Source organism: Monodelphis domestica, chromosome 7, assembly GCF_027887165.1.
Source record: "Monodelphis domestica isolate mMonDom1 chromosome 7, mMonDom1.pri, whole genome shotgun sequence".
Taxonomy (NCBI): Eukaryota; Metazoa; Chordata; class Mammalia; order Didelphimorphia; family Didelphidae; genus Monodelphis; species Monodelphis domestica.
In genome coordinates this window covers 277,349,168-277,360,033 of record NC_077233.1, presented here as the reverse complement: position 1 = coordinate 277,360,033, position 10,866 = coordinate 277,349,168, and the positions used below count along the sequence as shown (strand labels likewise).

The 10,866-nt window shown below is 52.9% G+C and overlaps 1 protein-coding gene across 2 annotated transcripts in view; it reads right to left on the bottom strand.

Moving 5' to 3' along the window:
• Window positions 1-472: 472 nt before the first annotated feature.
• NOL6 (nucleolar protein 6) overlaps window positions 473-10,866 on the bottom strand; it is a 67,678-nt gene continuing 57,284 nt past the window's right edge. For both annotated transcript variants that reach the window (XM_056803907.1, XM_001365139.4), the window contains exons 14-26: window positions 10,707-10,855; window positions 9,415-9,490; window positions 8,902-9,042; window positions 8,699-8,816; window positions 8,443-8,597; window positions 8,094-8,257; window positions 7,727-7,879; window positions 7,332-7,429; window positions 5,455-5,579; window positions 5,219-5,308; window positions 3,621-3,815; window positions 2,151-2,252; window positions 473-1,926 (exon numbers count right to left, since the gene is read on the bottom strand). In XM_056803907.1, coding sequence (XP_056659885.1) covers window positions 1,777-1,926; window positions 2,151-2,252; window positions 3,621-3,815; window positions 5,219-5,308; window positions 5,455-5,579; window positions 7,332-7,429; window positions 7,727-7,879; window positions 8,094-8,257; window positions 8,443-8,597; window positions 8,699-8,816; window positions 8,902-9,042; window positions 9,415-9,490; window positions 10,707-10,855 — 1,716 coding nt within the window. In that variant the 3' untranslated portion in view covers window positions 473-1,776. The remainder of the gene's footprint in view (window positions 1,927-2,150; window positions 2,253-3,620; window positions 3,816-5,218; window positions 5,309-5,454; window positions 5,580-7,331; window positions 7,430-7,726; window positions 7,880-8,093; window positions 8,258-8,442; window positions 8,598-8,698; window positions 8,817-8,901; window positions 9,043-9,414; window positions 9,491-10,706; window positions 10,856-10,866) is intronic.

Genomic DNA, 10,866 nt, shown 5'->3' with positions numbered 1-10,866 from the left:
ACCGTCTCGAGTCACTCTCAGGGGGCCCAGCGCCCCAGCCCTAAGTCACTGGTTTGGGAGCAGCAGATTTGCACTCCTAGACTGGAGGGTCCTCGCTCTTTTTGAGGCAGGCTTCCAAATGACCCGCTCCAAAGTCCACCTCAGAAAGGGGGGACCGCTGGGTAGCTCAGTGGATGGAGAGCCAGGCTCAGAACCCGGGAGGTCCTGGGTTCAAATCTGGCCTCAGATACTTCCTAGGCGCGAGATCCTTTGCAAATCACGTAACCCCCATGGCCTGGGCCTTAGTGCTCAATACGCATGACTGATTCTAAGCCAGAGTTAAAATATGTATGTATGTATGTGTGTACGCCTTAGCACCCAGTGCAATGATGCCATTAGTGTTGCTTGTTTCCCCCAAAGACCCCGAGATCTGTTGGTAGTCATACACGCCTCCAAAGAAGCCACAGCCCAGAAAGACGTCCAGACACCAGAATGGGAATAAGAGCATTGTGTACAACAGCCAAGGACTTAAAGCTGCGTGTAGGTGCCAACCGATGGGGGAAATGAGTAAGCCACCGAGGAGACACCAATGGAAACGGAAAAGAAAGAAAACAAACGCGAAAGCCACCCAATTGTGGCCAAGGCGGCCCAGTCAAGGGTAAGGAGGCTTGGGAGGGGGATGTGGGCGGGCCCGACTGCCACTCGGTTTCCTTTTTTTGGTCTGTTTCGAGGTCCGGCCCCGGAGCCAGGGAGGCAATGACAGAACTAGCCACAAGGCTCCCTGCCCCCCGGGGGAGGGGCTGCCCATCTCACTCCTCAAGCCACAACGGCGCCGGAGCTTCCAAGTGGATTCCAGGATGTCAGGCTATCTTGGAGTCACAGGAAGCAGCCGGCATGCACAGCCCAAGGTGCAGAACCAGCAGGGCCGAGGACAGGCCTGCTTCCCCGGCCTACGAAGACAGACAAGGCCTGGGGAAGTTCCAGAAAGGCGCCCCGTGATGCCAGAACCAAAGAGGGCTCCGACATCCAGGAGAGAGGCGGCAAGGGGACGGGGTCTGTGAGACAAGGAAGGAGGAACGGAAGTCACGGATCACGAATCATATTCAAAGTGAGAGGACGCGGGGCCTCCCAAGCCAGGCTCCTCAGTGGGAATGACTTGAGGAGGGGGTCTCCCTGCCTGAAAGAGAATGCTGGGGGAGACAAGAACCAGGGTGAAAGTCAGTGCTGGAAGAGACCTGGGTGAGAATGCTGGGGGAGACAAGAACCAGGGTGAAAGTCAGTGCTGGAAGAGACCTGGGTGGACGGGAATCCAACATCTCTCAGTTTATAGTCAGGGAAACCAAGGCTCAGGGAGGTTATGCCACTTGCCCAAGGTCGCGTAGGTAGGCAGAGGCAGAATTTGAACCCAGGTCCTCTGACTCCAGGACATGGTTTCTCCTAGGGTCCATTGTCCCAGCTGGAACTGAGGTCGGGATCTCTTCCTGAAGTCACGAGCCTGTAAGCTCTTTGGTGTCATGGAGCCCTTGGACAGTTTGGGGAAGCCTTCTCATGGGTTCCTTTTCCAGAAAGTTTTTAAATGCACAGGACAGAATGCCAAGAATTTCAAAGGAAACCCATTACATTGAAATAGCTAAGAAAATAGAAACAAAAAAGGTCCCTGTTCGAGATCCTTGGTCCTTCCTCAGAATCTGAGCAGCCAGCGCTGAACTTCAGGAGGCCAAACAGAGCGAGCACACCAGGGCTGGTGTCATGGTCTTCCTCCACCTTCCCTCTGTGGCAGTCCACTGGAGATCGAGGTCACACAACCCACTTCTCACTCCGGGGCTCCACGGTTTGTACCAGCCCTTTGCCCAGGATGGCGAAGTCCTCCAAAATGGCCTCCACGTTGGGCACCGTCACCAGATCCCCGTTCTGTGACACCACCATCCGCCCTTGCACACCGGCAGCCTGTGGTGTACCAGAGAAGAAAAGGGACAGAACAGAGGATGTAGGCCAAGATGAAGCCTCGGTGGAAGCCTGGGGCCTGGGCAGGGGCTGGGAAACAAGCCCCAGTGGAAGATCATCCTGGGGCGAGGGGCACCGCTCTCCCCTTATCTTTCAGCGGACATTCCTTGTGCCGACAGACCCACCCAGACCCGACCCTGACAGACGCCCAGATCCTCTCTCCTCACCTTGAAGGGCTGAGGCTTGAAGCCGTCGGGCCTCCACAAGACACCGATCACTTCCCCACCGTGCTGGTCATAAAAAAACAGTGCCAAGTCTCCAAAGGCCTTCTGGGGAAACGGCAAAGAGGCAAGATGAGAGAGAGCCTGGGAAGCAGGCCCGCCACTCCCGGAGACTTGTCTCTGCAGCCCTCGGGCTTCTCCCCCCCCCGGGATCCCTTTCACGCCTCCCCCCCCTTCTCCGGCCAAGCTGAACGCCTTTTAGGAGCACGGAGAAGCTATGAGGTCACCAGCCTGTCCACGTGCCCGGGCCTCGGGACCCGAGAATCAGCGAAGGACCCGGCTTCCAGCAGCCCAGGGAGCTACAGGTTTGGGAGCTAACACGCGACTGAAGAAGGCTGAGCTCTCCAGGACTGAAGCGAGCGCCAGAGCTGCCCGAGGTGAGAAGCTGGGGGATGCATCCCGGCCTGGCCCAGCCCCCCATTACACCAGCGTGCCTCTCGCACCCAACACGGGGCTCCACTCTCACTTCGGGCTCATTCATGCCCACTACTCCCACCCAGGGAGGCTCTCGGACTCAAATCTACAACTGGTCGAGAGCTAAAAGGATATCGTCGTCTCAGGCCCTGATTTTAAAGGTGAGAACACAGACCCAGAGGGAAGTCAACAGGCCCCAGGTCTCGCAGGTAGGAGTCTCCTCATTTCCAAGAGAGCCTCAGCCCAGAGAAGGGAAGTGATCAATGGGTGGGAGAGCCAGGACTCAAACTCAGGTCTCCCGGCTGCCAATCTGGGGTTCCTTGTCCTACACAAGGGCTCCTGCATAATTCTGCCTGAAGGGGGCAGGGATGGACGACAAGGACAAGCCTGAGGACCAGGAGAGGGATGGACGATGATTTCCTCAAATAATCAATAAATCCCAATCCAACCTCACAAATGCCTGTTCAGGTTGTGCTAGACATACAGAAAGGGGCTGGCCTGGACTAGATGGCTCTGAGGTGTCTTCTAATTCTATGATCCTCTAAGGAGAAGGTAAGGTCCCCCCGATGGCTCTCCCCCTCTCACCTCTCACTTTTCTTCTCGTCTCAGACCCTTTGATAACTCAAATTCTTCTTTCAAATACTTCCTGCAAGCTTATTTTTAGCCTACCTGGAATACCTCTTGGCCTGTCTAAACCCCTTGGGATGGTAAGATGTCTGCTCTGGTTGGGAAGTAACTAAGGGAGGGGGAAGAGGAACAAAGCATGTTGGGAGAGAAATAAGAAAACAAGGAAGAAATGAGGGAGAGGCAAGCCCTGAGAAGAAGAAATGAAGGAAATAGAGGGGAAGGGCAGGGCAGGAATGATAAGACTGTCAAGAAAAGAGAGAGGCAAAAGGAAAGAGCTGAAGAGAGAAGAGGCCTTGCAGCCAGCTACCAGGTCAGGATTGAGGAAGGCAGGGAAGTTCAGTCTAGGAGAGAAGGAGCAAGGGGTGGGCAACTTACTCTGAGCTGAGCAAGGTAGAGACTTGGTGGGTCGTAGCAGAGGACAGGCAGCCGGGGTGAGGCGTCAGAGCTTGCAAGGAGGCCTCTACTGAAGGAAGTTGCTGGTAGGTCCACAGCCTCTCTGTGCCGGGGGATGTGCCGGGCGTTCAGACGGATTAATACATCATAGATATCTAGGGCTGGCCGGAACACCATCTTAAAAGGAAGTTGGGGATAAGGTTAAGGAAAGACGCCCCTCCTCCAATCCCATTTCAAGATGGTGCCATCACACACACAACACAAGAAGCTTAGGAAATAAGGAGGGCAAGTGTGGGCCCCATTTGACTAATGGGGAAACAACCCCTAGAACTGATTCTCTTAAAGTCTCATAAGGGTTAGGCCTGGCTGGATCTAGTCCAACCCCTTCATTTTACTTAATGGTGAAAAAAACAGGACCAGGGAGAACTAACAACGTGCCAAGATCAAACCGAGTTAGCGGCAAAGGGAGAATCAGAACCTAGGTTTCTTTGAAAACTAGCCAACATTTCTGAGGAGAGGATAAAGAACACTGAAAAAACCCATTCAATTCTTCAAAAAAGCATTGCACTTTCAGTCAGGACACTAGAACTTTGGGTCCATCCCTTAAGCCGTGTGGGGCTGGATGGCCCGGCCTCTAGGACTTGACCTCCCTGTATCTCATCTTATCCAGCCTTTGCCCAGCTCTACAGAATCTCACACCTATTGGACTAGTCAAGATGACAAACATCAGAACACTCTGTGGGAAAACAAGGACATGAGTGTCCTACTGGTGGAGCTTTCTAGCCATTCTGGCAAGCAGTTTGGAACGATGCCCAGAAAGTTACCAAAGTGTGAATGCCCTTTGAACCAGCTAGGCCACAAATAGGCCTATAAACAAGGGGAAGAAAGAGGAAAAGGATCTATAGGTTCACCTATATTTACAGTACCTTTTTTCATGATAGCCCAAAGCTAGAAACTAAGAAAGCAAGCTACTTCCTACTGGGGAATGGATACACAAACTCTGGCTTGTGGATGTTATGTTACCATAAGAAATGGTGACACGGACAATCAACTAACCGATTTACAGAGGAATGTGCAGAATTAGAACAGTTTCTAGAGAAAAACAAGCTTGAAAAACTTTAAAATTCGAATAAATCAAACTCAAAGGAATGAAATGAAAATGAAACACGCGCCACCCACTTCCTGATGGGTAATGAACTCAAGATGCAAAATGAGACAACTAGTTTTAGATGTGGCTAATGTGGGCATTTGTTTTGCTGAAGTATGTAGATACATATGAAAAGATTTGACTTTTTAGCTCCATGTGGAGGGGAGGAATAGAGAAAGAGACATTAATTTTTTTTGGCGCTTTAAATATGGGGCAGTTAGCTGGATCAGTGAACAGAGAACGAGGCCTAGGACTGAGAGATCCTGGGATCAGACCTGGCCTGACACTTCCTTAGCTGTGTGAACCCCAACTGCTCTTCTGCTTCGGAACCAGTAAGTAGAATTAATTCTAAGGCAGAAGGTAAGGGCTTTAAAAAAGACTTTCAGTAAAAAGGAATCTCCCACCCAAATCAAGCTCCCTCCAGCCATCTTACCCTGGTATCTCCAGACTCAGAAGGATCCATCAACTGTTTCTCTAGGATCGGCAGGGCTTTGGCAGCCAAGCTCACAAGGTGATGCAGGATCTGGAGGAAAGAACTGTCAGGCCCGCTGAAGCCCTACCCCACTCCCCAGCCACTCGATACCGGGGAGGCAGCCAGCTCTGGCTCTCCCTGAGGGGAGCAGCTTGGCGACAGTTTGCCCGATGATCGTGGGGTTGAGGAGGATTCACCTGGGCTGAGGGTTGGTCCTTCGTCCACAGGGACTGACTTCTGTCTTGGGGTGTGGCGATGACCATGACAGGAAGGCGGATCCGAGATTCTAGGAACCGGCTGTGAATCTCAGCTTGGTCCTCAGCTGGGGACAGAGGACCTGAGTGTCAGAATCTCTTCCACCCAACCTAATATAGCTCCAGATGGTCAGGTCTCAGCCAGCTACACCTCTTGCCTCATATATTAGATACCAAGTAAAACAAGCATTTCCATATACACTGTAGAAAAGAGTACTTGAAGTCGTGAGTCTCTCTTATATAGAGCTGCTTATAAGTAGAGAATAAATTCAACACATAACTTGCTTTTTTAAAACCTTTACCTTCTTAGAATGGCTACACCGATACTAAATAAGCAGAAGAGCAGCAAGGGCTAGGAAATGGTGGTTAAGTGACTTGCTCAGGGTCACTCAGCTGAAGCCAAATTTGAACTCAGGACCTCCTATCTCTAGGCCTGGCTCTCCTTCCACTGAGTCACCCAGCTGCCCCATAACAGGTACCTTTCAAAGCCAGCTTATCTGTGATTCCACACGCACACACACAAAGACAGAGACACAGATGCATAAAACTAAAGGATCACACATGGGCGGGAAGTTAAGTAGCATTCTCAAGGCAGACCCAGAAGTCCTGCCCTAGGCCCAGTGCTTCTCCCTAGTTGTGCTCACTCTCATTCCCTCCTCTCTAGCCTACACTGGGCAGGGAAAGGCCCCAGAGGCCCCCTGGAGCTAACGGATCTCCTCCCCCAGCCATTCCAGGTGATATCTGCCAGTACAGGTAGAGGCAACCCTATGCCCCACATGGACACGCACACCTGGGGAATTAGGAAACTGACACTAAGCCTGCCTCCCCCCTCCCCAGCTCCTGGGGCCCAACAGCGGGGATTAGGAGCCCCTCCTCAGGCCGGGGTGCTCTGGTTACCACATAGCATACATCTCACCTCCCAGGCCTGGGCATGCTGCCCAGCCAAGGCCACGCCACACTGTCTTCCCACAACGGAGAGGGGCTCCCTTTCCCCCAGTACCCCCTTATGGCCAGCTTCCACCCTGGTCATGCCATCCCGCTCTAGGGCCTTCAATGAGACCTCCCCCACCCCACCATGACTAGAAGATAAAATGCAAACTCCTTGAATTAAAATTTGAGGCCCCCGTGACCTAGCCCCAACCTACTTTATCACCCACTCAGGCTTATCTCTGTCAAAATACTTTCTTCAGAATGCTAGCCACAGCTAGAGAAAGAACTGTGAGAGCAGAAATCCAGAAGGAAACATGATTTATCACTTGTTTTGGTTTTAAAGAATTGCTCTTTTACAAAGATGAATATGGAAATGGATTCCAGTGATAACCTACTGATGTATAACACTGCTTGTCAACCCTGGGAGGGGGGAGGGAGAAAAAAATGAATCATGGAAAAAATGTAAAAATAAACATTTTAATAGAAAAAAACCTTTCTTCCCTTTCTTTCTCTCTGCCTATGGAAACTGTCCTCCCTTCCTTCAAGCAGAAACTCAAACCTTACTTATCTCCCCTATAAAGCTTGCTGTCACTACTCCGGCCCACAATGAGATCCTTTAACCACACCAAAATGAAGGAGGCCGAGCCACACAGTCCATCCTTTGGCCACAAAACCTTAAAAAGATTTATTTTTATGGTTTCATGCATCCTTTCCATTCCTAATTGGATCATAACCTGCGTAAGGGCAGGAAAGAGAAGGAAGGAGACTCCTCAACCAGTTCCTCGGGTCCCCGAGAAGTGCTTCTCCTTTCTATAATCCCTCCTGCTGCAGTCTCAGCCCTTCTGAGGACTTCTGACAAGTGAGATTGCAGCTTGACTCCCGTTACTCACCTGTGAGTTCACCATTTAGGTTGACAATAAGGGGGCTATTTTTCCAGTCAAACGTGGACAACAAAGACAGGAACCGGAGAAAGCCAACCTGAGGGGAACTGAAGGAAAAAAAAGGAGCTCTGAACGGGCAGAGAACTCTGGGTATGGTTTCCTGGAGTTCTAGGCAATTCTTATAATACCATCCTTCGCCCCAGCACACAAACACAAATCAAAGGCAGAGTCCAACTTCTCCAGGGAAGGATTTCCAAATTTAGTACTCCCGGATCCCACTTCCACCTCTGGAGAGAATCTGCCGATGTTGCGATAGGACAGCTTCAGGTTAGGTCCAATGACTATTTTCCCAGGCTGGGGCATAAGGAGGCAGAAAAAACTGGGAAGGAACGGAGGAAGCTCACCTGGGTGGGGTAAAGGGGAAAGGATGCAGGAAGAGGGAGGCAGCCAGTAGGTCCAAGCATTCGTCTGTCAGTCCATCACTGAGGAGCTGGGCCCGGACCCAGCGCTTGGCCAGACGAGCCACACCAGAGAAAGCAGAGTGTTGCTGCTGGAGCCTGTGAAGGTATGGTGGGGGGAAAGCAGGAAAGGTGGGGTAAGTCTCTGGCATCTAGAAAGGGGAAATGGTAACAGGGCCTGCTACCCAGCCCAGGGGGAGAGGGTGTGGATGGGAGCCACGAGTCCAGGGATGGGTTTGGGACTCCAGCATGCCGCTTTCAGTCCAGAGGGAAAGATGGGATTAGGCAGTCAAAGACGAGAGAGGCCCCTCACCCATGCAGGGCACTGGTGAGCTGAGGCAGTTGCCGGGTGTCCCGATCAAGAAGGAGTGAGGCGGGCGTTTCCCTCAGCGTTATCATTCCTCCGGGGGTACAAGACTCCTTCAGGATTTGGGGCTCCCGGTGGTACGCCACCCGAATTCGGAAAACGTAGCCATCCTGAGGAGAGAGAGGCTGATCAAAACCACAGGGACCCCGACCCCCCGAGCCCTGACAGAACTGAATTTCAAAGTCAAATCTCCCGTCAGAGGCTCTTCTGGTAGATGAAGTCAGCGGCTGACCCACACAAGGCACTTCTCACGCCTCCAGGCTCCTCCAAAGTCTCCCAAAGGCCGCCCCAGTACCTTGTAGACGTCAGTGTGGGAGGCCTTGGCTGAACACAGCAGTCCGTGCTCCTGACTCAACACCTCCGCCAGGCGTAACTGGAAGGCAGCTCTGACGCGCTGTATGGCGTCGGCCTCCTGGGGCCACTGTCCACTGCCCTCCAGGTGACATACCACTGCAGAGCGCAGCAAGAGGAGGGGGTTAGTTTCCCAGTCAGAACCGGGCTCTTAGTTCACCCATTTCCTCCCCAACCTACATCACTGCGGTGACTCTTACCATTTATGGGATCCACAAAGGCCGGGCAGGGCTTGCTGGGCCGAGGCAGCAGCGCCTTCCGTTTGTCCAGGAGGTCATGGAAGGCGAAATCAGGATGGACAGGAACAGGGGAGAACACCTAGGCAGGAAGGTCTGCGTTGGACAGGCTTCTGGCGCTGGAGGTGGCAGCTGGCAGGAAGGGAAACGGCCCCCCGGACACTTACCGCAGTGTACCGCAGGGCAGCGTGAGCCCCCTGGACAGAAGAGACGGTCAGGGGCAGCCCTTTGAGACTCCACAGCTGGCGGCTCAGGTGGTCGTAGGACCGCACCACCATGGCCAGCGCCTCCTCGCCTGTGCTGTGAGCCTGCCAGGGGAAACCAGGTAAAACATCACCAAGCCGCCGAACCGACTGAAGACGGCTGAAGTAAGGGCCCCCGTCTCCCCCCTCGGACGGGATGCTCCCCAAGAACGCCGGGGGGAAGGGACTGAGACGGCAGATCTTCAGGCAGGGCCCATTCCCCATCCTCCTTCCTTCCCCCAGCAGCCAACGGCCTTGGCTGAAGTTTTGGTGAGGTCACTGCGCCATCTACAGGATACCTTTGGAACTCCGCCCCTCCAGGTCCCCAGGGACACCAGAAACTTCCTGGTACGTTTTTTTAAAGCAGGTTTGACAGTAAACAAATTGAGGGCCACCCTGGGGTAGTTACCCCCCCCCCCCATGCCCCAAGAGTCTCACCTCTTTGGGGGCTCTGATCAGTGGGTCTAGGCAGCCCCCCATGTAATGGATGCAGGACTCGGGGATACCTGCATGGCTGGGAAGGAAGAGAAACAACGCTGGGCAACCAGTTCAACCTTGGGCTACACTGCTCTTCCTATCACATTGCTCTTCCTATCACGCCGCTGGCTTTTAGAGCCATCCTTTTGCCAAGACACAAAAGTCTTCCTGAGGAACCACCCTCCGAAGAGACTGAAGTCAGGGCCTTGCGCCAGCCAAGCTGTCCCCCTCCGGCCCAGGTTTCCGGTCTCTTAGGGGGACAGCGATGGACACCTCTTACGAGGGTTCCCAAGGCTTAGCCAAGGGTTCAGGCAGGAAAGCCTTGAAGTCATTCCGTTATTAAACACACACATCCCTACTCCTGCGGCCACCTTTCTTAAGCCGCTCAAAGCGGACAGCTGCACCAAGACTGCGGGGAGAGCCACCACCACACTTTTAGCGCCCATTTACACGGATGGCACTTGGCAAACAGAGGGCTCACGGCAGACAGGCCTCCCATTTTACAGATAAGAAAACGAGCCCTGTATAAAGCATGGGCACTTCCATAGCCAGCGGAGCTAGCGAGAAATCTGGGAGGAGAGAACTCTTGGAAGAGGCTGACAAAGAAAGTCCTTAAAGATGAAGTGAAGGGAAACAAGGGAGTGGAACCCCTGCACGTGGGAGGAGGGTTGGACTCTGACCTCTGAGGGTCCCCTCACTCTGAGAATGAAGTCCAATGAGTTCCTTGAGGGCAGAGAGCTAGGGAAGCGAAGGTAGAGTGCTAAGGAGGAATGGTTGTAGGTAAAGGCATTCTACATCTTTGATGACAGTTTTCTTTCTTTTTTTTTTAAACCCTCACCTTCCGTCTTGGAGTCAATACTGCATATTGGCTCCAAGGCAGAAGAGTGGGAAGGGCTAGGCCATGGGGGTCAAGTGACTTGCCCAGGGTCACACAGCTGGGAAGTGTCTGAGGCCAGATTTGAACCTAGGACCTCCTGTCTCTAGGCCTGGCTCTCAATCTACTGAGCCACCCAGCTGCCCCCTTGATGACTGTTTTCTGACACATTCTGGAATTCAGATTCTCTTCCTCCCTCCTCCTCCTCCCTGATTTAGGTTTACGCCAGTGAACACTGGAGTCAGCTGAAAGACCTGGTCTCTGGTTCTAGCTTTGCCCACTAACTGGCTGAATGACCTTCAGCTAATCAAATAAAGAGGATGGATTAGCTCATCTGAGACTCTTTCAAGCAGTGGCAGTCTTTAGAAAGCACACTCACAGTTTTAGGAGGTGAGTGATCACCTGGTGGGGCAGGAGACGCTTCTCAGCCATGGATTCAGCATTCCAAAGAACAGCCTCCCGAATTGACCCATCCTGGAAACGTCGCAGCTCTGATCGTGAGCCCCAAAACTGGCGGAAGTCAGCAGCCTGGAGCAGGG